The 26,513-nt window shown below is 39.9% G+C and overlaps 1 protein-coding gene across 3 annotated transcripts; it reads right to left on the reverse strand.

The window, feature by feature from the left end:
- Nucleotides 1-1,250: 1,250 nt before the first annotated feature.
- Nucleotides 1,251-25,596, reverse strand: chka (choline kinase alpha). Of its 3 annotated transcripts, XM_061036291.1 has the most exons (13): nucleotides 25,071-25,210; nucleotides 23,986-24,094; nucleotides 23,389-23,449; nucleotides 21,406-21,459; nucleotides 13,938-14,051; nucleotides 13,610-13,743; nucleotides 12,169-12,273; nucleotides 11,362-11,420; nucleotides 11,024-11,111; nucleotides 6,183-6,291; nucleotides 5,984-6,090; nucleotides 5,800-5,881; nucleotides 1,251-4,944 (listed from the first exon to the last, which is right to left on the reverse strand). In XM_061036291.1, the coding sequence occupies exons 2-13, from the start codon at nucleotides 24,030-24,032 to the stop codon at nucleotides 4,885-4,887; spliced, it is 1,020 nt and encodes a 339-aa protein (XP_060892274.1). In that variant the 5' UTR covers nucleotides 24,033-24,094; nucleotides 25,071-25,210; the 3' UTR covers nucleotides 1,251-4,884. The 3 variants fall into 3 exon arrangements, with proteins under 3 accessions (XP_060892274.1, XP_060892272.1, XP_060892273.1); XM_061036289.1 differs by lacking the exon at nucleotides 23,389-23,449 and having other exon boundaries at nucleotides 25,071-25,595; XM_061036290.1 differs by lacking the exons at nucleotides 21,406-21,459; nucleotides 23,389-23,449 and having other exon boundaries at nucleotides 25,071-25,596.
- Nucleotides 25,597-26,513: the final 917 nt, after the last annotated feature.

Here is a 26,513-nt window from a genome sequence, read left to right on the forward strand (position 1 = left end):
GCATACAAGGAATTTAAATCTTGTTTACTTTGCTGTCAATGAGGAAACAAACAGAAGGTGTAGACATCAATCTGACCTGTCAATCAAGTCATGATTCCACTTTCAAAGATTCAGCCCATCAGTAACAGATGGGGCCAGGTAACTGGCACATTGAGATCTATATATAATATACATATCTGGCAGCTGGCTGCTTCCATAAAGGAGGAATCTACCACGAGAAGTTCACATTTTGGTTCTTTCCAACAGAACATTTCCATAAGGGAATGATCAATACATAACATTGATGCAATGTTAACAATTCCAATCTGGCTGTAACTGAAATCAGCCTCTCTCCTGCTCAAAACGTAACCCTCATATTAGTGATATGGTTTCAATAAGAAGCTCAGAGCACCTCTGACCAGCGGTGGCGGTTCGAACAAGTTGATGGCTAGTATGCTACTAGTTAGCATGATAATAAGCAACTAGTTAATGGTGAACATTGTCTGACTTAATTTAAAGTGTTACCAATAACTGCAATTATTTAGACTGTTTGACTAAAAACTGTTTTAACATGTCAGTACAACTTCAAAATCAGCTTCATTGGCCAGGGTTCTTTTTGCATACAAGGAATTTAAATCTTGTTTACTTTGCTGTCTATGTACAATCATTAAAGGTCACATTTTATGTAAAATACATTTTATCATGCTTTTGAACCACTAATATGTGTCCCTAACCTGTCTACAAACCCCCCAATTATGATAAAAGTCCCTCATCTCTGTCTTTTGCCTGCGCCACTATTCAGGAAATGTGTGCTCAAAGGCTGTTAAGAGCTTTTCACTTTGTGACATCACAAAGGGCAGTAACCCCTCCCCCAGGTGGGTGACACTCCCACAGTTGGTGTTTGTTCTGCCCTCTGAGTCTGCCTTCTAAATGTAAATAATCAGGAATGGAGTGAGAAAGCCACAGTCACCCAATCCTTTCTAGAGGGGCGTGGTGTAACACAGCTCATTTGCATTTAAATGGTACAGACACAGAAACAGCCTGTTCTGAGCAGAGCTGAAATAGAGGGGTTTATAGGCATGATCAGAGATTTTTGGGTAGCTCTGAGACTAATTTAACTAGGTGAAAAGGCAGATAATATCTGACCTTTAATATTTAAATATGAAATCATTAAAACTAATATATACAAGCCTAAATAGTACAATAGTGCAGTTGTCAGGAGTGCAATAGATGCTGAAAAAAACATTGATAATGTAATGATGCAACAGATATAAACACCATCAGGTTTATTTTTTAAACTTTATAAGTGACACAATACCTGCAAAAGCAACAACGACCCACGAGCTCCAGCTTAACATGTTATTTAGTGTTGATTAATCATTTATAAGCAAGCTAACTCAATCTGCAAATAGTACAGTGTTACCATTGCTTGTTGTTACGTATAAGTATTAGGTATTACGTTAAGTATTAGTAATCTAAGCAGTTTTAAAGCATGTTGCATCCAATATGTAATATCTCTATCAAAGTAAGCAGAAACTCCTGATGTGGCTTTCCTTACAAAAAGTAAGAGGGCCATGCTAATGATTATTCATAAATGATAAACTTGTATCTTATCATTCTTGATAGAGTATCAGTAGTAGTGATAATGTGAGAAAACATTCTGTTCGGTCATATCACACACATCTACTGTCACATAACCATCAGTGATAACTATGCTATTCATGCAGCTATACTCAGTGCGCGAGTACTTACACAAAAGTCTTTGTAAATTAGATGTTTAAGGGTGAAATGCTGCAGCATAGAATTTACCTTGGCTGTAAATTTTCTTTTCTGCTTTGCACAAATAAATAAATAAAAAATGGGGTGAAAATGACTGTGGCCTGTAGTTTTTTTTTTCTGAAAACCAACCCATGGTAGATTGTACCCATACTGTATAAACTTGAGAAAGTAAGTGAATAGTACAAATCACAAGTAAATAAATCACAAGTATTGATGGAGTGAGGGTGTTTGTTATTCTCTATGGGACTAATGAACATTTCATTCGACGAACCACATTGATCAAAATTTAAACTTCTTTCGGTCCAAAGTGCATACGATACTGAATGCAAAGTTACAATTGTGGAATGTATGTTAGCTACAATTCCTGGTGTCCATATTTCTACAACAAATATCAAAAAGATATGGGAAAAGAAAACAACATTTAAATAGAAATAGAATGTACTGGAAGGTCAGGGGCAAATGATACACTGCAAAACTGAAGAACGGTAAACTGGATACAACTTAAGACACAGCCCCTGAAGGCTTTGAGCAACAGAACAAGTGTGAAAGTCAATACTTTTGTCTGAAGACAGGCGCACAAGTAACACTTTGAATCATTTAAGTACTCCGGTACATTCCACAACACATGCGGCTGCTGCATCCTTAGTCCCATTTCATCTCAAAATAAATTTAAACTCTACATTTAAGTGCACCTCAAAGACAAATTAAACCAAACAATAAACAACAGAATGCATGTAAAATAAATTTTCATTAAAAAGTCACAGTTCAACAAACCCATAAACATAAAAATATTATATATTGTGGGGTTTTTTTCATAGTTCACAAATCAAAAGTGCCACAGTGGACATTCAAAAACCTTTGGATGGTTCCAGTATCGGGTGACAGGTGTGGTGATCTGCTTAAACTCAACATCCAGCTTAGTTCCCTTAAATCAGCATACACTGTATAACACTGTGTGTATTCTCTCTCACACCAAACATAAGGTAACACCTATTGTACACGTCATAAGAGTCAAATGTTTATTTTTGGTGGCTCCTACATAAACAGGAAAATGACCTGATATGTTCTGCTCCACTAAACAGTAATGAGGAGGGATATGCAGCCAAGACTTGTATAGGTAATGTCTTGATGGGACGGGGAATAATCGCTCTTGTACACATTAGAAAGAGACAGCCTCACTCTCAACCTCTCTCTTCATAAACACATATCCCACTGCAAAGAATGCAGAGTCTTTGAGCTTAACCTGCCAGGACACAATGTGTCTCTGTTTCAGTGGTTGAGTCTTGTTTAAATGTGCACAGTGGAGGAGTGGTTTCACCATTATGGAGCAGGCAATGACCATGATATGACGTGTGTGTGAGTGGATTTGACAAGGAGATTAACACCAGTGACTCAGCTCTCCTTAGCAGAGAACCTTTTACACTGAAAGACACAGTAATGTCATACAGTAGTGACTGTCCAGCTACATCTTATTTAAATAAGTTATTAGCTGTGTGGTATGATGTAACTGCTTGTGTCAGTATTTTGTTTTTTGGATATGACGATGAGGCAACTTAGCAGTAGGCACTTCCGCCAGAAAACCAGTGACATCACCAAACAATCCATTACTTCAATAAAGAAGGATTGTCGTGTGTAGTCTGTGACAGTATGTTTCTTCAATGCAGTGATAGGACTGAACGTAAAAAATAAAAAAAAACAGTCAAATGGAATGTATTGTTAGCTAACTCGCTAACACAGGCAGATGTTAAAACCCAGTGTGTAACCTGGATCTACTAAACAGAGTGATCATAATAATACTGTCAACAAAACAAACCTCTCTCAATAAAAAAAACAAACATACAAGCGGTTGGGTAAATTCACAGTGGATAAGTGTAAATGCCACAAAGAGCTACATGCAAAGGAAACAAATGATGTGTTGATGTATTTGATTTGGATTGGGTGGAGCTACGTCAGCCACCAAGACGGGAACCTCTACTGTCCATGTTTTCCTACCAGAAGCCAAAATTAAAAATAAAAGCTTGGTCTCAAAAAAAAAAGGCGCCAGTAACCATTTAGAGGAACTGCACATGAACATGTTTGAAAATACATCTGCTGAATTAGAATACTGGATGCTTTCAGGTTAGCTGAGCTTAATCCATCTTGTGAAGGGGTTGCATGTGTGATAAAATTATTTAAAAAAATACGAACTGCCATTGTCCTTCAAAATAAATCCACAGCACGCTGCAGGATTTTTAACAGAGTTATAAAGCCTTTATGGCCCTGATGAAGACTTGAGTTGGTTGCAACGTGTCACATATTTTTGAACTTATATTCCCATAAACAACAAAGGCATTTTATTTCCATACAGATCCTATAGTGGGTGGTTTTTGAAGGATAGTTTTTTTCAATTCTTTGGATGTAATTCATTTTTGACTCATGCAACGCCTTCACACCATCAATTAAACAGCACAACTGTGTTAGCCCTGGCCTGAAGGAATGTCAAAGACAACAATTGAAACTACAAAATGAAACAAACAGAAGGTGTAGACATCAATCTGACCTGTCAATCAAGTCATGGTTCCACTTTCAAAGATTCAGCCCATCAGTAACAGATGGGGCCAGGTAACTGGCACATTGAGATCTATATATAATATACATATCTGGCAGCTGGCTGCTTCCATAAAGGAGGAATCTACCACGAGAAGTTCACATTTTGGTTCTTTCCAACAGAACATTTCCATAAGGGAATGATCAATACATAACATTGATGCAATGTTAACAATTCCAATCTGGCTGTAACTGAAATCAGCCTCTCTCCTGCTCAAAACGTAACCCTCATATTAGTGATATGGTTTCAATAAGAAGCTCAGAGCACCTCTGACCAGTGGTGGCGGTTAGAACAAGTTGATGGTTTTTCTTCTTTTGTTTTTGGGCTCAACTTTGAGCTGCAAAGGATTCTCTATTTTTAAGCACCTAGCCACGCGTTCAGGTTTTTGGTTTTGGTCAACACATCACCGACAAAGACCAGCAAATCCTCACAAGGCAAGGGGTAAAAGTGAAGCATGGATTGTTGCTTTAACAGCCGGCATAGCCTCCTCCTGCCGTTAGGCTAGATGTGTTGTCAATCCATCCATTCTTCTTGCTCTGTTAGATCGCCAAAATCTTCTTCTGCTGGAAGTAGGCATCAAATCTGGCCTGGGCGTACTCCTAAGACACAGACAAGTATACATATATTATGGTAAAGCAATGGGAACGTAGAATTGAAGCAGCAGAGTGGTTATCGTGTAACAAAGCATCTTCTCAGGCAAGCATACGTGAAGTAAGAACAAATAACTCACCAATTTTAACTAAATTAAGTCTTAAAGTTACATACGTGCACATTGAGAGATGGGTGGGAGCTGAAAGCTGTGTGCAAACAGTCAACTCAGCGTAGGCCTTATTTTGGTGTTTAAGTCTTTTTGAGTTCTTTTCGTGCAAATACTGGACATCAGGGCTCTCTATGTGGTAAACTGTTCAGTACTTTCTGGTTTTTGGATCTATACATTGCTTCAATCGTATTTAAACTCATTCTTTGAATTGTAATGTTAACAAAGTATTTCATTATTTTTCTGTCCACCCAAGGCTAAGTATGATGTGCACAAGGTCACCTGAAAAATGTTTCTACAAACTGTCTATAGCTGCTTATTGATCACAAGATGATTGTCATGCTGTATTAAAAATGACTTGAGACCATACAGCCATTTTGAAAATGTATACTGGTGTAGTCACTCAGACAAGCGGTAATTTTCTCATCAGCTCCAAGAGTTGCCCCATGTTAATCAAATAATGCAGCTTTAGGGTTTTTGTATTGGCCAGTTTACAGTCAGTTGTTGTGGCAGAAACCCCTGCTTCTGTCTGAGATATCTTGCCAGGCTGACCTGACTGGTCTGACTACAGTAAATATTGACACCACATCCCCCTCCAGGACAACACTGCTTGTCCTACTAGCTGTCTTGTAGTATATGTTTTCTTTGTCATTACACAGAAGCTTTCCCAAAAAAAGGAAACCCAAATTTCACTCACCAGGTATCCAAACTTGATGGTGGACAGCCGGGCCTGGATGATGGACCACAAACCCCAGAAGAAGTGGGACGCAAGGGAGAACCTACATTGATGAACAAATAGTCACTTTGCTGCATTCCTTTCATTCTCTAGTGTCTCTTGTTGTGTCATGTTTAGTTTAGTTAACACTGGCAGCTGTGCTCACCTGTTGACCTCGACGTACAGCTGCTCCTTCAGATTCATTTGGTCCTCTTCACTCAGATTGTCAAACCCTTGGTCAGACTCACGCAGGTAGCTCTCAATGAAGTGGAGCTGTACAGAGACACAAGTTAACACTAGTCAGTGATCGAAAAAGGAAAACTGAATAAATCAGATGCCATAGTATGTTAACATATTCTACACACCTGCTGGGCCTTTGAGGGGTAGGCCTGTGCATCGACTTTGAAGAAAGGAAACTCCTCACAGGTGTAGTCATACATCCATTCACAGAAATGATTGCCAATATCAAATCCCCTGTAAATAGTGGGAGAGAGAGAAACTATGTCAAGGTCAAGGTCAAGGTTTCTTTATTCGTCTCCCGAGGGAGAAATTTGTCTAGGATGCTGGGAAATCGCTGCATGGACAATACATCGAAAACAACATAAAAACAGTAATTACAAATGTAAAACATTTAACTTCTCCGTGCTACAGTACACACACACTCACTCCTACAGTCACAGGCGCATGCACACATGTGAGACTGTGACAGGAGACGCTGTTACAGAAGTAAATGGTGAATGGACTTGAGCAGTACAGCACCTTTCTAGTCTTCTGACTACTCAAAGTGCTTTTAGACCGCAGGTCACACCTACACATTCACACACTGACGACAGAGGCCGATATGTAAAGTGACCATCAGTATTAACTAATCCCACACAATACACATTACAATACACATTCACAACCCGCCAACGAAGCAGCTGGAGCAACATGGTGTTAAGTGTCATGCCCAGGGACACATCGACATGTGGCTGCAGGAGCTGGGGATCAAACCCCCAACCTACCACTGAACCACAGCCGCCCTTTCTGTTTACATGACACAACTTTCTGTTGACATTTTATGTATTAGTCGAGGTTTGTATTGCAAAACTCCATGGTTCTGGAATGTTTAAAAGACATGAATTGTTTCGTTTTTTCCACATCTTATTATTTATATCAGTCCCTTTGAAACATAGTGTTTGAATGCAGCAGGTAATAAATAGTGAGTGGGTGGAGTGATGACGTGAGAGTTTTGCTGCTTCATACTCTTCACTGTTTGCCTCAGTAGCCATTTTGATGTTTTCTACTATTGCATTTTTTTTTTGCCAAAACATCTTACATGTTGTATTGATTTGAACCCAGAAACAGACGGTCATTGTTACAGAAGGCTCCTCCTCTTTCTCCTGCTCTACCCAAGCGCCATCTCTCACCTAAAGCGAACCAAGTATTTTAAGTCGCAAGAAAGTGCCCAACATCGATCAGGTCTTGCTGTGTGGTAACATATTTGAAAGGCAATTCTGTAATTCTGTCTTTTTTCAGGAGTTGATGTGAAACAGGCTTTCGTTTTGTTTGGTCAGTTGAACATGAGATCGTGTTTGTTTACTCAGTACTTTCAACTTTCCCTTCAGCCAAATGCACTGAATTCCTGCTCTGTGTTTAATGGGTAAACTTCACTCATGCTGGTTTAGTTTTTTTTCCACTGAAAGCCCAACAAGTGAAGGAAAAGTCTGCTGCCATGTGGCTTTAGTCATCGACCCTGCTGTTTTTTATTTTTATTTTGATATTGCTTTTATTTAGATTTCTACAGTATCAAAGTCATTCTGAGATCCAGTTTTCTGGAGATCCATGGTTACATTATTGGCAATTTGGTAACCTTTAATGATGCCTTTTGCCATCCAAGGCCATACCTCGTAAAACCCACAGAGGTCCACTGACCAGCCAACCATAACGCCCCTCGTAAAGTCCTGTTTGAGTTTAAAGCCTGCGTTTTTTTTGTCTTTGAGTGAAAAAGCCACTATTTCAGATTTTAAAGGGACCTATTCTGACATGTACTTGCACATCCAACACTATTATCAAGAGCTGCAGATGTATCCAAAACAAACCCACTCACTACACAGGAGCCTGTGAACCACCCATCCTCCATATAACAACATCTAGTTCATGTCAGTCAATGGGATAAAAATCCACAGTGTGTGTATGTGAGTCCATCTGTGGGAGTGTCCTTCCTGTACATTCATGAAGGACCACGTGCTCACATGCTCGGGGGTGTGTGTGTGGAGCATAGACTGTGGAGTGGGTCATTTGTGTACAGAGGGTCACGTGTTTGCTGAGCAACATTTGAGGAGCCTTAAAGGGGCCACGCTGAAATCTGCTGCCATGTGCCTTTAGTAATCGTCACTGCTGTTTTTTTTATTTATTTTGATATTGCTTTTATTTAGGTTTCTACAGCATCAAAGTCATTCTGATATCCAGTTCTCTGGAGATCCATGGTTACATTATTGGCAATTTGGTAAACCTTTAATGATGCCCTTTTGCCATCAGAGGCCATACCTTGTAAAACCCACAGAGGTCCACTGACCAGCCAATCATAAAGCACCTCGTAAATTCCTGTTTTAATTGAAAGCCTGCATTTTTGTCTTTGAGTGAAAAAGCCACTACATGAGAATTTAATGGAACTATTCTGACATTTACTTGCACACCTAACAATATTATCAGGACACACAGAGGGAGCCTGTGAACCACACATCCTCCCTGTTTCAAAATCTAGTTCCACCCTGTACATACATTAAGGAACATACGCTCACATGCTCAGGGGTGTGTGTGTGTGTGTAGAGTGGGTCATTTGTGTACAGAGGGCCACGTGTTTGCTGAGCAACATTTGAGGAGCCTTAAAGGGGCCACGCTGAAATGTGCTGCAGGGGGGTGGGAGTGTTTCTGTTGCCGTGTGTGAGAAAAAGTGAGGGAGACAGACACAGGAATTCGTCTTGAGAAAAAAAAAACGTGAGCCAAGGCCAGTGTGCTCTCTCTGTTTCCCAGAAATTAACTCGTCAGGAATTCGCACACCAAGGTGAAAGTACACTTGAAGTCAGTCGAAAGTGCTGAAAAGAAGCATGATCCATCTTTCATTATATTCTGCTTGATATCCAGTCCTGTGTTCAGGTCTGTGTTGGATACTCACTGCACCATAATGACCATTAGTAACATTGACAGATTTATCCAGTGCCTCCATCCTGTGTGCCCTCATTGGCCAGAAAAATTCTGGTTTCATAACAGCAGAGTGCTGTTGCCTTGAGGTATGGGTTGGCGTTAGGCGGACATATTGATGGATCCCAGATCTGGGTTACTCTCTCTTTTCCCCCCACTCTCTGCTTCACATTATGCCTGGTAATCAGCCAAGTGCAGAGACAAAGTAAGTGGGAAGGCAAAGAATTGCTGAGAGGATGAGGGGTGATGATGCAGCAGTTGAAACTGACAGAGATTCATCAGCCATGTTGGTCTAGAGAGGGTGTTTGGATCAGACACTAGGACTTAAAAAAAGAAAAGCTTTTCTACTATAACCTTTGATGTTTGTGTTATCATCTCTTTCTAAGCTTTTTTTCTCCCCCTAGCTTATACAACTGAACACACGTATGTCTATTGCTTGGCTGTTTTCCTAGAGACTCCCATTGCACATTTTGTTGTTGTTGTTGTTTTTGCTCTGAATGCACACCTTTTGCACATTATCCCTATAATCTGTATTTATATTCTTATTTACTATCTTTTATACTATTGCAGTTTGCACCGTGGTTCAGAGAAAAACAATTTTTCAGTTTTTCTGCATGTCCAGTATGTATGGCAAAATTTAAAAAAATAAAGATGACTTTGACTCTTACTAATCTCAAAATCTGAGAAGACAGTTTTAGGAACCTATCCCTCACCTTTAGGGTAGTCCATGCCGTCATATTGACTTTACACATAATAATAACAATAATAATAGATTTTATTGCCGAGTGCCGAAAAGGATGCTATTGCAATAGTCGAGTCTGGATGTGATGAATGCATGGATTAGTGTTTCAGCAGCAGAAAATGAGAGTAGCGGACGGAGGCAGGCTATATTTTTGAGGTGAAAGAAGGCGGTCCTTGGTGACGTGGGTCACCAAAGGAGACGTGGTGATCAAAGGAGAACTGGCTGTCAAAGATGACTTCAAGATTGCGGATATAAGGGGAGGGGGAGAGAGTGGAGTTGTCTATTGTGAAGGAGAAGTTGTGTATGGAATTAGTGAGGGATTTAGGGCCGATGATTATTATGTCCGATTCTGCATAGTTGAGAGAGAGGAAGTTGGTGTGCATCCATGTTCATGATGAAAGGGAGGGGACCAAGCACCGAACCCTGGGGGACGCCTTGGGACAAAGGAGCTATGGAGGAGGAGCAGTTATTGATGTTGATAAACTGTTGTCTGTTGGTGAGGTAGGATTTTAGCCAGGAAAAGAGCAGTGCCGCGATGGCTGGGAGACAGTTTTTGATGAGACTGGATGGGATGGGGTCGAGAATACTGGTGGAGGACTTAATGCTAGAGGTGATGATGGATAGCTCATTTGGGGACACAGGGGAGAACTGAGACAGAGATTGGGTGATGAGGCGAGGGGATGCGGGTAGGGATGAAGAGGGGACAGTGAGAGTGTTGAAGCTGCTGTAAATGGTGTCAATTTTGGATTGGAAGAATGAAAGAAAAGCATTACATTTATCAACTGTGAAGGAGGGAGAGGTGTTGTCACTGGGTTTGAGGAGTTTGTTTATTGTAGAGAAGAGAGCCTTGGGGTTGGATGAGCCTGAGTGGATGAGGTGTGAGTAATAGGTGGACCGGGCTGCGCTGAGAGCTTCCATGTATAGTTTGAGGTAGTCAGAGTATGATTGGAAGTGAACTGTTACACCGGTTTTCTTGTGGAGTCTTTCGAGCTGGCGTTTGCGGTATTTGCGGAGTGTACCAGGGTGCAGAGTGTGTGAATGAGACAGTTTTAATTTTGACATGGTTAACATGGTTCTTAAGAGAACTCTCATGTGAGAGATCAGGAAATTTTTTAACTTCTCAACATTTCATTTGAATAAAGTAGGAAGGGTTAGGTTCATTGTTACTCCAACAAAGCTCTATGACACTAACATGAAAAATCAGGCTTTAGATACACAGACGATACACATTAGTAGGGCTGAGTCATTGTACATCTGTGATACATTTTTTTGCTATCTTACCTGTAATTGTAGCTACTGTACTCAAAGTCAATGAGCATCAGCTTCTGTTTGTCTGAGCTCTCGCGGCCCCTCAGCAGTAGGACATTTCCTGAAAGCAACACACAAAAGTCATTCATTTGAAGAGAAAACACAATGGACAACATATTGGGGTTTGAGCAAATCAAACGAGCCGCCCCCCTAATATAGTGGTAGGGGAAACACTGAGCCTTGAAGGTCAACTGATTTTAATGCAAAAAACTGAATTTTGAATGATATGATCTTTCACTTCTGGTCATCCTAGGAGAGGTGCTTTAGATCATTTTAAGACAATAGAGGGAAACATGAAATGTGCTTCTTACCTTCTTGACAGTCATTGTGGCAGAACACTACAGGAGAGTGGGTGGACTCCAGCAGACACCTAAACGTGAGCAAAACAAAAACAGAGAGGGAATGATCAAGATAAACTGTGTTCATCACAACGACCCAACCCACTACACTTTATTATGAAGCCACAACATCTCCTGGGCATTACCAGGGATATTTCCAGTCTGTGCTTGAATTAATTCTTTAACTAATTAGCAAAAAGACATTACTAGGCACGAGCTTGGTGAATTTTAAAGGAACAGTTTAAGAAATAAACTTGGAATGGAAGAACAAGTTACTAAGGGAGAACAAGTGGAATACATACTGCACAAGGCAGTGTGGTAAAGATTTATAGTGCTTAGTAACGTTGTTGTCAAGACCAAGACATACACGAGACCAGAGTGCTCCAAGACCGAGTCAAGACCAAGACATTTAGGATCGAGACTGAGTCAAAGAAAGTCAAGAAAGTAAACCTTCACTCTGAACTGAATGATAAAACTGACCCAAACATACACAGTACAAAGTTATAAATAGGGTCGATGATTAGTATTGCAACATCTTGTTGTCATAATGCTTATATTTGAGCAGAGTAGAACTGAGCTTGGTCGTATACATACTGTATACAAACAGTCAGAACATAGTCCTTCAGGTTAATCTGGGAATTTTGTCTGGTACACACGAGCATATGACCTTCACATTCTGAACATTCTGCTGTATTATATAATATGTTTAGAATTGTATGTGTGTGTGTGTGTGTGTGTGTGTGTGTGTGTGTGTGTGTGTGTGTGTTTGCAGAAACATACTTGAGCATATCCACCTCCTGGGGCAGATTGTAGCTGAGCAGCCGGTTGAAGCGGCGCAGCTGAGACTCTCTGGTGAAGTTGAGCCTCATCACTTGGTTCAGGTACCTGGGGAGAGTGTTACACAAACGTTCACTGCACATTCTCCTTAAAAAAAAAACACACACACATGTGCGCTTGATTGGCAGAGTGCCCCACAAATGAGTCACTGTAGTCTAAATACATTTGAATGTCACCCTGACTCACAGAGATTGAATATCACTGACTGCTAATCAGAGGTCATGATGAAAATATGAATTAGTAGCTCGATTAACACAGCTACAGTCACTTACTGACTTTAATGTATTAATCCCTGACATTACGGGAAATTGACAGTTTTCAGAAAAAAAGTATTAGTATTACGTCAAGGAATTTTCACAGTGATAACAACTATAATAGTAGTGATAATAATATCGGCTGTAGCAGGACTGGTAGCAGTTCAAAATGTGTGGACAGTTGCAAAGAAGAAATTAGCTGTACTCTCATTTAGGCAAAGCAAGGTAAGGCTGATTTATTAACAAAAAGGCAAATGGCAGCATAGAGACATGATAATGAACACAAGCAGGCAGGCCAAACACATGATTCTGGTTGTGACAAGGAGACAAAATAACACAACTAGGCACCTTGTAACTTTGGTTTTGAGTGGTGCTTTTTTAAGAAAATGAAAAAAAAAAAGAAAATGTTATCCAGCAAATCTTGTCTGGATCTGTAATGTGTGTGTGGCTGCCTCAAAACTCACATGGTTATGAAAGGTTTCAGATATTTTTTGTTCAGATGTTTATGATGCATATGGTTACTAGCAGTGCTGGTAATCCTTCATCATTACTATGTTATATAACCCTAACCCTAGCAATGGACTCGAGTTGATAATGCACTCAACAAAAGAATGAACAGGATTAACAGACTCATGCCTTGGTCAACACATTACTCTGTGCAAAGAAAATCACCAGTAAATAAACCAGTTGTAGTCTAGGTATAATTAATTTGCATATGATCCTGGTTTCGGGCGTCCTGTCTGACATGGAAATTTACAAAATCAGGGTGCATAGGTTTGTAATACGTAACCCTGAAAGATAAACCAGAACTTATGTACTCAAGCAGAAAATCAGTGGAACAGGAAAATGGACTTTATCACCACACACAGACAGAAATTGTGAAAGCAATTCAAACGGATGTACATTATGATAAGCCACCTGCCATCTCAGGTCTCTACGATAAGTAATCAGTGACACAAATTGGTATCTTTAGTTACCAAACTTCAGTTACTGAAGGACAAGTTTCAGATCTGTTCACTCACTTATCTCAGGCTCTCATTCGAAAACCACTTTTTTTTTTTTTTTATGTAGACCGAGATGGGGAATGGCTAAAGATGGGGGACAGGACACATAACAATGAAATGACTCACTTGTCCATGGTTCCAAACAGCCACTTTGGCTCCTTGTTAAAGGGCATCCTCATCGCATGAAACTTAGCCATCTTCTCTGCAACCTCTGCTGAGATGCTGGGGTCGCTTAACTCACATGTGTCCAGTTTACGGCTCTGTCGACACAAATATTTCAAATATTTTAATTAATACAGAAACTGCTGATAACTGGAAATTACAAAATGCTTTGAGTTTTATACAGATAAATGATATCCTGTCTCTACCACTCAACATGTAACACAACTTACAGACTCAATTCATCTTTTTTTTTTTACTTGAAATATTGGTGCTACACATGGAGACGACTTACAGGGACATACTGCTCCAGTCGGCCCTGAGGGAAAATACCGTAGAGTTTAGGTCCCAGCTCCCTCTCCGCCAAGATCGCAAACATTACGCTCTCCAACACCATGGCCTCCGCGCCCTAAAAGCACAAAGCAGCGAGAAAAATAAGAGCTCTATATTCAAACTATGAAAACTGTACCAATCACACCACCACTAAAACCCCCTCTTAGTTCTGTGAATGCGATGAGAACAGAATGAGAACAGAGTGAGAGATTTCCTGGTCACAGTGTCTGAAAACATTAAAGTTAGAGGAAGATTTGGTTAGACAGTCAGGAATTAAACAATTCTCTCACCAGACCCACTTAGACATTAAACCAGTAACAGTTCTTTGTTATAGTGATAACTTCTTAGCTTCTGTGTGTAAGTCTCTGGTAAACATTTCAACCTCAGCCTGTGACGTGGAAAAAATGCATTTCAGTCGACAGAGTTGCGGCTGCTGGATTAATGAATCTACTGGGGTGGTACCAAAACTTTTCTTTTGACCGATTGGCCATTCCCAAATTCCCAAATTGGGTAAAGTGCATTCCTATTTCTTAAAGGAAGAACATGCGACATTTCACACATAAATACAGCAGAAATCAAGTATATCCTCTAAATATGTCTCTATGAGTCATGACTGTCTACTACGAGTGAGAAGCGTGAGTTGATGTCGGAGCTGCGTTCACATCATGTTAACATGGACGGGACGACCTTGTGTATAAAGCTGTGTTAGTCAAAGAATAGAGAAAAGAGGAAGAACATACTCACTGCTTATCTGAATGTCAGGTAAGTGTGTTTAGATCACGGTCATTCTGTGTCAATTTGCATGCAATGTGAAGCTATGAGTTAGCCAAAGTGTGCTAACATTAGCCTGCAAACAAAAAACAATGCAGGCCACAGGCAATTGTAGCTCGAGGTAAGGACAGTTTTGTCCACTGCTTGCGCTTAATGGTGCTTAATTACTGTGTGATATAATTGATAACTCCTTCGTGCGAACACAAGGGGAAGAAGGGTTGGAGGCGTGGCGCCGGAGGAGAGCTGAGGCTTCAGAATAGCCGAGGTTGCACAAAAGTTGCACATTCCTTCTTTAAAATTAACAAGATTGCAATAAAAGTCGCCTGCAAACTCCACTAATCATTTCTCCATGTTTTTCATACTTTGCATTTCGACTCCTCATCATTTGTCACTATGATGCTCGTTAAAGGTGATTTCTCAGTGCCTTAGCTACCAGGATTTACATTTTATAAGCTACTCTTTTAAAAATGAAACAGAAGAAGGTAAGAAACTTGCATACGAGCAAACATCTCAAACTTCAGGACAAATCATGTATGCAGTCATACGAGCACGCAGGCGTCAATGCAACAGTTCCATGGGCCGATCCAATCAATGGTATATGGTGGGAACTTCAATGGCTGCCTGATCGTTGTATAAACTGTATGATTTTATACACATCTCAACAATATGACCTCAAAGCCTTATTTTGTCAAGCTGATAATATCCGAGCTGGAACTTTTCAATTATGAGGAGATCACTTACAGCCCTGCAACACGGTGAAATTAAGGGAAATTGAAAAACACATTTTGGGTGGTTTTTTGCTTTGATAGGACAGCTGAAGAGAGACAGGAAATGTTGGGAGGAGAGAGTGGGGGATGAAATGCAGCAACGGGCAAAGGTCGGACTTGAACCCTCGGCTGCTGCGATGAGGACCACAGCCTCTGTACATTGGGGGCGTCAGAAACGCTAGGCTATCGGCGCCCCGCAATTGAGCAATCTACTTCACAGATTTGATTTTGACAGATTTTATTAGTTAATGTACCAAATGTGTTATCAAAAGTGACAGAGTTGAAAAGCTTGCAAGCTCAGAACAGAGTGTAGTGCATGTCTAAAAGGGGCGTAAGTGGAAGACATGGATGGAGGAGTTTAAAGAGGAGGAATGCCATGGTGTGGGGTGAGCTGAGTTTGCTTGTCAGAGCGTTGAAGGGAGCACAAGAGGTAGATTAAAACAGTCCAGAAAGAGTTGGCCCGCTCAGAGTGCTGGTCACTGTTGAAGCAAGACAACCTTGTCTTTCTTCCTTTATCTTAAGAGACACACAAAACTCACACAGCAACACACATAGCCTGGAGCCCAACGGGGGCTCAAGGTTAACTGGGAACACAAACACGAGCCCTGGAGCCTCGAAGGCTAGTGCCGTTTGTTGGCTTCTCACCAACGCATTTCTTCTTTGCTTCATTGTGCTGAGAAAAGAGAAAGACTAGGCTTCTCACTAAACAGGCAGGAGTTCATTAGCAGCAGGGAGTCTGACTAATTTAACGGAACGAGATGAAGATGAGCAAGTTATTCTGCTGCTGAAAGTGGAACCTCAAAAGGTTGTATTTCTTAAGCAAGAAAAACTTAATTTCTTTACTTTTGCTGCAAGTGGAATAAAGGGCCTTTCTTCAAAGAACATTTTCTCCTTGCTGCTTTCATTTTTCTGTCTGTTTCTCCGAGACCCCTTACTTCATCGAGATGCTGCACTCAATTGCAGGAGTATCCATTTATTATGAATGATTTGAGAGACTTCAGATATCGCACATTCTTGCCAACGTGTTTTTCCTACAGCAACGTGACATTTCTATTTCTACTTCTACTTCTACTATATCCTGCTTCATTCTGTGAACTTAAATAGCTGCAGTATAACATGTTGCTATCTCGACCCTCGTGAGAGAATAACTTTCTGATAAATTGCTGCAGGGGCAGAGATTTGGATGTGAGTGCTGGGGTCTTGGCTTCTTTCCAGAGAATGTGCTTCATAGTGACCGTTCAGCAGGAAGCCAGCTCAAAGGAAACAGTACTGCCTGTTTTTTCGTCTCTGAGATTACACACTCTTATTTTCAACTATGCTCCAAGCATCATTCTTAGAGATGCACCAATACACTTTTCTTTTCTTTTTTTTTACACATTCCGATCTGATTCCCATACACATGTACGATACAGATAGTTATTTTACTAACCATAATTAATATAGTTATTAATGTCATTGGTATTAAGTGTAAGGATACAAAAAGCTGTACTAAACCCAACATTGCATTTCTTAATGAAAGAGCAAAAAATACAAAAAATGCATAAGAATTCAAATTATTCCAAAGAACTGTATTCAAACTTTGTGCTGGTTTCACATACAACAGGAAGCAGCTACAACTGTAAGATTTTCAAATTAAATGTTTTACGCTGAAGTGTAAGAATTGTACTTTTGATCATATAGAAGGAGCTGTTCCATCTCATCTGAACGTTGTCATGGAGACGATTTGTAGGCACTTACAGTTCAGTCTGAATGTCTTCAAAGGGAGACTGTGCGGGCTGAGAATGTTAAACGTGCCCAGTGATCGTTCTTGATTGGCGACAGTCTGATATCCGTTATGCAAGTTACATCAATATCAGACCCGATACCGATATTAGATGAGATCTGTCCCATCCCTGGATAATTCTCAAAACAAAAAGTTATGTTACAATGAAAGTCAATGATGACCTTTTTTGTTTAAGATGAGAGATGTTTCTTTTGGATCATAATTGTACACTGAGCACACAAAGGTGGAAGTTCATTTACTGTACCTGTTGTGCTTGTATTCAGGAAATCATTTTGAGGAACTAGACAATGCAAAGTAACAGTGAATGAATAATAAAGCCACTTCCCAGAAATCTATTTATGTAGGATAGGCTTTTTATTTTAATTTTTTACATTTACTTAAATCTTCTTCATTTCCCAACAAAAAAAAGTGCACAACAGGGTTGGCTAAAAAAAGTTTTAGTAAATGAATAAAAATCCTTAATCATAATATTCTCCAACTGAGATGTTTAAATCCTGTTTTATTGATTATCCTGTATGTGTCTTTTTTCTGCTTTAATCACGGGGCATATGTGAAAAGAGAAAACTCCCCTTGGTTATGTAATGCTTTCTCTACCGAAAGCTGATCACATGTACTTTGAAATTGCCAACGTGATTTATTTCCATTACCATAATCATCTTGACACACATACTAGCAGACAACAAGCCAGCCGGCAGTCTGTGGGTGAGGCAGAGCAGAGACTCAAAGGCCAGCAGGGATGGCTTTTAGGATTTATACCTCCCCCGACAATATTTCAGGGAGTCATTAATTAGATCATCTTGTCCTGTAGCTGTGCTGACCTGATTCTGAAGCACCAAGTCCACACATGGACTTATCTTCTGTTTCAGCACAGCTACAGATGGCTTATTCTAACCTACATTTTCAAAGAGCCAAGTCTAGTCAGATAAGTATGGGAATCAGACCTCTGAAGGAATATGATGCATCTTTATAAGCAGTATGTATAACTGTCATTCGCTGTTGAACTTCAGGACAGGAAACAAAATCTCTTTTAGGAAGGGTTGTACACTCAATTTCATTTTAAAATGTTGCTATGAAAAGCAACTCCTTTGTACCAAACCAAATACTGAAAGAACCACTACCCATTGGATACACAAAAATGTTGATCATAAATGCGATAGTTATGATGATACTAATTATTCTTGTGCCATTGCAATTTGCCTGTTTTTGACAAAGTCTTATGTAAGGTGTGAGTGGGACTGAAGCTGTGTCTTTGTCACAACATTATCTTCTGCACCTGGACTGTTGTTTGGCCCTTGTAGCCATTTACAATATAACCCTCCCACGCACGCACACACACATATAAAGTGTGTTAAAAAAAAAGTAGGTGTGTAAGCAAGCAGTGTGTTAAGTGTGCAAATATGTATAGAAGTGAATATAGAAATCTAACTGCCCATTAGTTAAAATGTTTGGGGGAAAAAGTGTTCTCTTTTTATTAAGATTATTCCAGATTGTTAAACTGTGTGTTTGATGTTTATTCATTCCAGTCCTTATCACTCCCCCTTCCGCACTATCCCACCCTTGGTTTAGACAGATTGGACCAGTCTGAAATTAATCTGTCCCATCGCTGGTTTATTGACACACAAAAAAGTACAGATAAGCATTGAGGTTAGAGCGGCAGATGTGAGCAGCTCACAGAGCACATGCTGCATCACTCCAAGGCCAGCCACTAATAATCCCAGAGCCATGGAGCAGCACTATTATGGAACCATTGTAACAATTTAGATGCAAATATTCACGTGAACATGAATATTATATGGAACCTACAGTTGGACCACCTATTCATTCAACATAGGTTCTCAGACTTACAATAGTAAGTTCAGTTTCCTGTTAAAGCACAGGAAGTAGTGGGAGGGGGGTGCTTGTTAGGAATGTTGAAATTCTTCAGTGCATGAATGGTGAGCTGGCGGGACATGACTTGTTGATTATTAACTTTTGAAGGAGAGGAAGACTTCTGTCTGATGGCCAAATCAAACAGACTGCTACAGCAAACACTGTTCAATTTCCTCTGACCTATTTTAAATGCCAGAGTTTGATGTGACTGCCGGCCTGACACACCATGGTCCCCATAAGGACACTGATAGGACCTCTAAACAGCAAGATGCAGGAGAATTGGCCCGATGCAATTTCTAATTCAGATTTGAGTTATCAATATTTTAAACTCTGTCTTAACAATCATGTGTCCACTACTGTGTGGCGTTCCTCAGGGTTTGATCCTTGGACCCATCTTATTCTCTCTGTTCATGCTTCCTCTGGATAATTATTTCATTAATTATCATGATGTTTTATATCACTGTTAAGATAATACTCAGATATTTTCCTCTGTGAAAGTAAAATAACCCGAATAGAGATTTTTCACGACTGTTTTCTCTTCATTTCCAGTTTTCTCAATTTTGTTCAGTACGTGATTTTGACCATTATGTCACTAAGCATCTCTGGTCCTGTTTCCTACAGCAAGAAACAAGAAACATGTAAACTATTCAATCAATCAATCAATTTTTATTTGTATAGCGTCAACTCATAACAAGTGTTACCTCGAGACACTTTACAAAAAGCAGGTAAAATACCTTACTCTTTGTCTGTTAACATTACAAAAGAGCAGGTAAAAAAGACCTTACTATTGAGCTATTGATTAACACTTGTATTTTCTCCAATCTGGATTATTGTAATTTCCTCTACATGTAACTCAGTCAAGTATCTCTAAACCATTTAAAGATACAGTAGTTCAAAATGCATCTGCCAGATTATTACCTAGAATCAGCACATGGACACACACTCAAGAGAACATGTGGAAACCTTTTGTACAGTTTCTTGAGCACGGTGACTTGGCAACTATACAGATCGAAGGATATTAGCTGGATTTAACAACAGACTAGATTTTGTTGAGACTGTAAAATACCTTTAAATTAACTACTGCTATTTTATATTTTTTATCTATATGCTTAACTGTAGATGGTTCAGGCTGTAAAAAGATACATTTACAGTGCTTATATCCTTATTTGTATGTATATTTATATGTTCCTTATGTTATAAATTGTGATGTGAAGAGGGTGAGAGGGAGTTAAGGGAAGTTTGCATGGTCTTGTAAAAGCTTCACACCTTTAAATTGGAGAACAATAAACACATTGTAAAGAAAATTATTTGATAGCTTTTCATCTACTATGCTGCTGTAACATGTGAAAAACTCCTCAAAGGGTTAATACTGGGTCTTCTTTCTAATCCATTTAGGATTACGCTTGACCAGACAGGGTTTTAACCAGTCTATTGGGTTGAGTTAATCCTAAAACACTGATAGAAGGTCTTGATAGCCTCACTGCTAACTGAAGGCCAGCTGCTTCGAAAAGCCAGCAGTATAGTTACGGGAAAGATGCCAAAGTGGTGACTGACTGATGACCTCACTTGATCACATGAGTCATGAGTCAGTGTCATAATGTATGAGTCAAAGGTCCTAATCACATGAGGTTGGTGCGAGGGTAAGGAATGTCTAGGTCGCTGAGTGAAAGGCATTGAGCTTCAGAATGCGTGGGTGGACTCTGGGTTCATGCAGCACTTTATGTTGCTTCATACTCAGGAATAAATTATTCCTGGTGCTTCAACATAAACATGTTGCAGTTCTGCAGTCCGAAACCCAGTATCTAATTTCACAAAATAGGAGTTTTGACATAAGGTTTGTTGAATGCATAAAAAGCCATCACTGAAAATATGTGACTTGAGCATTTCCCATCTCGGTCATGCTGTGCCAGAGGTTAGTAAGGTTAGTAAGGAGTTTAGGCAGGTGTTAAACTGATTCAGAATTTAGGTTAAAAAACCACAGGGTTGCAAATGTTAGGCCACTTTATTGTGATATCCATGGGGGGAAAAACGGATGCCCAAGGGTTCAAAAGACTCAGGCAGATCAGAAAGGAAACCCCGTCCCGACAGGGAGCGTTTATTTTTGGGGGAAGAAAAGAATGTTTCCAAACATCTGGAGTTGTGGTTTGACACATGAGATGGCAAGTGGTGTGATTACTGGATGGACTCACACTGTGGGCAGAGAAACATGCTGTATGCTGGAACCATCATCAGTTACTTACTTGGAAGTGATTTTCTTTGTTTGACTGTCGGGAATCCCCTTTATTACAGGACATCTATCAACAAAAGAAAAAGGAAAGAACTATCCATGAATACATGTGAAGCTGTCTATAAGGGTCAACATCCACACGTGAACATGCCTGCAGGGCAGACAGAACATTATGAGTTCAAACACACACCAAGTCTTTTGGATATGAAAGTGCAGAGAGGATAGGTCAGACTAATCGATGCTTCCCCCAGACAACCCACAATGAAAAAGAAAACAGAGATATATATCAGGAGGGGGATAAAACTGCTCAACCAACCTGCTGTTGGATGTGACTTTTTAATTTGGATTACATATTAAACCTAGGACTGGGTAATTAAATGATCTAGACAGTAGATTAGAAGCTTGATCCAAAGGCAACTGGACTGGTTGAAGATCTCAAAGACATTCCACCTCTCCTCCGAAAGGCTTCCTCAGTTCCAAACTATCTGATGGACGGAGCCAGAAATGTGGATGTAATGATCCACAGAAGCTTATCCACCAGAAGCCTTTCGCAGGAGAGGTGGAATGTCTTTGAGATCTTCAACCAGTCCAGTTGCCTTTGGATCAAGCTTCTAATTTACTATGAACTGGATGACTGAGAACCTGCACAGATATCTAGATATTGGTTTGCACTAAAGGGACAGCTACAAGCTACAGGGATGATAAAAGTTGGACACTGTTACTGGATATGGATATGTCAAAAAGCCCATCCCATTGATGAGCACTGAAGGAATTCTGAGCCTTAAAAAGCTTAGCTTAATGTTGAGCCAATGTAAGCAGTAGCTTGGCTTGCTGCCCCTTCAGACAACCTGTGTTCTTGAAAAAGCATCAGAGAGGCGTTGACTTTTAAATCTTAATCTGCTTATCTATAAAAACAGAATGCAGCCTTGAAAATGTTTGAAAGACAACCTGAGTGAACTTTATTCTAAAGTGTAATGGATGAACAGCCTGGTTTCTTTTATAGATGATGATATCAGCCGAAACAAATAATGGTGATCATATTTATTACCATAGTGCAAAGACAGTTTATAATCAGGGCCTAAAATTAAACCACTACTCATCCCATAACCAAACAACATATTTTCATTGCTGAGAAACGCTGTCTCCAGAGCAGTCTGGCTTTCTTTAATTATTAGTGTCTGTGTACACTGACAGCGACATCTGACTTCCTAAATCTTATTAGCTTTTTGATACGTCACTAATTCCAGCAGTTCAGACCTTATGGAGACTGCTGCAGTAACCTTGGTGAAGGACACGCTGCTTTTGCTGTCTAAGACATCCCTCGCAATAAAAACAGCTTCTACATCCATTAGCAATTACACAGACTTTAGTTAATACTTAATGCAGTTCTCATCATGCCTGGTTAACACAACATGAAAATGAATAACTTTATGGCTACTAATGACACATTTTAAGGTTGAGAGAGCAGCAAAAGATCAGCCTGTATCTTTTGGGGCTGAAATACTTGGAAATGAAACAATCCACTGCAGTGTGAATTGGTGACTAAGCAGTTATTTGTAGCCTAGTTCTGTTTTATTTATCAAAAAAGCAGAGTGTGCAGTTTGAGAGTAGCCTGGATCCTGAACTCTGGACAAACTTGTCACATCATCTTAGGAGATAAAAAAGGCTCTATCTGTCTGTGTTAAGTTACGTGGAGCTGCAAAGCAATACAATATCTATCTGTTTTTGTGCAAACAAGTCACAATGAGCCAAATTACACATTGAGCTAGCTGCAAATGTGCAGATTCATGGGCTTTTCTGTTTGCTTAGTGGTCCAAATTTTCAGCTGACATATTAACGATTAGGAATCAGGAGTAAGAGCAGAAGAGGTGTTTCAGCACCTTGTATTCCCTTCAAACTGTGTGTTCCCCAGCTTTGTCAGCTGAGGTTGTCCGACAAGAGTGTGTGTTACATCTTTGTATTATTAGGCTGAGATTTCAGAAATCTCATACTGTACCGTGTTTTTGGGTGGGTTCAACTGGGAACAAGAGTGCCCAAGGCACGCTCCTTTGGGAAGCCTACGGCAAAGAACACATGCATGTACAGCCATGGGGGTACATCACTATGTACAACAATGGCTAACACGCACACACACATACACACATGAAGGCCTAACTGCACATGCATGCACACACACACACACACACACACACACTAACAAGCAGATAATCTACAGGCACACACACATAAACAAAACCTCAAGTAGTGGACCTGACACATTTCACAGTTTATGTATTTTATCTTTATTTATTGTCTGGCTTCTGTTATTATCAGCTTAAGTTGTTACGTAACCTTCGACCCCAGTTGCATGAGTCAACTCTGACAACAAACGGTTTACTAAAATGAGTCATCGTGCGTCTTTCTTTTTTTACTTGTGTGTTGTTTAGACTTGAATAAATATCAGACCAATAAATACAAAATACTGAGGCTAATCAGTTTTTCAGATACGACAACACATCCTTGTTAAGTGCTTGGTTTACTTGTAACTCTGTGTTTGTAAAACAACACAGTTAAGCAGTCTGTCAAAGGTGATGCATTGGAGTTGTGTTCCCACCTGCAGGATGGCCCCGTAGAGTCGCAGCAGGATGCTCCTCGGCTCATCCCCAACAGTGTCCAGGCTGTCAGGGAGGCTGCACAGGAAGAGCTTGTTGCTCAGACCACCCCTAGAGGACAAACATTCAGACCGCTAGACATTAGGATTTATTTTCATTTGCAGGAACTCCTTTTTTTTTTAAATTCTCATTGCACTAGTTTCATATAGGTTTCTGCTCCCTGGTGTTCTTTTTAATATGTAGTCTGTGCAACTTAATGGATCCCTCTAATAATATCCATGACAACTGTACATTTGTTATTAAGAAAGTAAATTGTACAGAGTATCCAGCTCAACATTTCCCTGTAAACTCATACAACCTTACATAAACTGCTGTTATGGTAGCTTTTTTTTTAAGTTCTATGTTGTGCTTTTAAATGAAGAATTCCACAAATAAATACAGCAAATTATAGAGAACATGATTTTAAGAGACCGACACTAAAAGAAAAGACAAATCTATTTGGAAGAACAAAAATTTAAATAGCAGCTAACGTAAATCAGAATGCAACACCATTTGCCAATGTAATTGGCCTCACAGTGTCCCAAAACACTTAGTTTAGGATTAAAGGTTGTTGTAAGAATACAAATAAATTATTATTGAACAAATATTTTCAAAGATAAGTTCTTTTTCTACAAAAGCGGTCAGATATGTCCCAATATGTTGGAAAACACGGCATCATTAGCCATGTCTTGCCTTTAAGTGTGAGGTGTTTTGGGATTTGGACAATTTACAGGGAAATTGCAACAATAATAAGAGAAATAAAATGACATTTAGACTTCATTGGTACAAGGAATCATAATCTTGTTAGAGATCGGAGGCTTGTTTGAATGTCGTCATTGCTGTGTGGTTATCTCTGAAAGAATCACCATTGGGATTAGTTTTAGAATGACATCATGTATTTCCATTTAAACATTATTCTATGTTTAACACTTCACTGGTTTACGCATCATGGTACTGGGCGGTTTTAGTGCCTTCTCATCCTAGCTTTGGCCTTATCCAACCATCTGGGCCTTGCTTTTCATCAAAGAGTTAAATGAACACAATGTACCTTATGATGGCGATATGGAAATCTTCCTCAGCCAAGCTCTTCCAGGCTCCATGGAGGAACTCTCTGCACCAGAGATAAGCTTTACGCCGGGTTTCCAGGTCGGGCTTGTCTAGGCGGGCCAACTCCTTGCAATCCTCCTCGGTGTTGGGCTGGACCTGCAGGGCGTTCTCGGTCACTAGCAACCCCAGCGACAAGGAAGGGGAAGAAGAAACCCCGTTGATAAATTTGGTTTTCATTGTGTTTGTTTTAAAAAGAAAGAAACAAATATTCTGTGCTGAAGGCTTCCCGGAGCAAAGATATTAAACTGATGTGTGTCTGGTTTGTGACGCAGAAAGATATATTTTTTTCCCCCGTTACAAATTTATTTTCTCTCGATAAATTTATTAAGGACAGAAATTGTAATTTCGTCTCTTTTCTTTATTAGCCTATTCGTTGATTTAAATGCGGATATCCGTTTCAGCTCTGTTGAGGAGCCAGGTAGAAGACGCGCAGCACGAACAACGGTTCACAGAGGAATGAATAACATGAGGAGGATGCGCCGAAATAGAGGAAGCATGGGTAGGCGGGGCAAGGGAGGTCACGTGCTGCGGCCGCATCCGTTCTCTCTCCTCATTGGCTGGCCTCAGACACAGCCCCGCAGGACCAAAACAAACCGGACGGTGCTTTCAGGTACCACCGGACTAATAACTATTTCACAATAGGCTATCAACAGGCTATATTATTGGTCACATAATTTCGCATTGTTCTCTTTCTAAATAACATGATTTCTTTTTTTAAAAAGCTAACTGTTTGAAAAATATAAGTAATTTAAGCTGAAATATGTGTAGTCAGCATACTTCTTTTCTCTAAACAATGTTGACACTTAATTCATTTTGAATACACGTGGTCTTGGTTTTGAAATTATCCATAAATGCCTTCAGATTTGGCAGCATTTAGTCAATTGCCAGATACTAAATGCACATCGTCACAAGCACTAGGCCTCCACCAAATTCAGTGCCACACGCCCACAATGGTAGCCCAGCTTGTTCATGCATTGATGGGACTGTATCAGTTCACAACAACAGAAGTAGGCTACTGTTTAATACTTTTTGTTTTCATGTGTTTAATAAATGTGGGATATGTATTTTCTACTGATTACAAGATGCACAGTGGCCTTAAAACACAGATTTGATCATTGTATAGTCTGAATTGGACAAATAATTACCAATTAAGCCTACAAAAACAGGGGAAACTATTCAATAAGCTTTCGAAAATCAAGTGTTCACTGTCTACTCTGTCACTGTCTACTGATCTCAAGTATAAGTGAACATCACAGCAATATGTTTTAATGACCCCTGTAGAATATGTTTTGAGATAGGGCCCAGGACTTCTGTCTACCTCATGAAACTAGGCTATATGTTTTTTAGCCCATCCAGGCCGAGCTCTTGTAACAGCTGTGTAATG

Source organism: Labrus mixtus, chromosome 4 (genome assembly GCF_963584025.1).
Source record: "Labrus mixtus chromosome 4, fLabMix1.1, whole genome shotgun sequence".
Lineage (NCBI taxonomy): Eukaryota > Metazoa > Chordata > Actinopteri > Labriformes > Labridae > Labrus > Labrus mixtus.

Coding starts and splice junctions, on each gene's coding strand:
- chka (XM_061036289.1), bottom strand. CDS start 25,306: ATGAAAACCAAATTTATCAACGGGGTTTCTTCTTCCCCTTCCTTGTCG. Junction 21,460..23,985: donor TCTACGGGGCCATCCTGCAG/GTGGGAACACAA, acceptor TTTTGTTGATAG/ATGTCCTGTAATAAAGGGGA. Junction 6,292..11,023: donor TACAGTAGCTACAATTACAG/GTAAGATAGCAA, acceptor CACTATTTACAG/GGGATTTGATATTGGCAATC.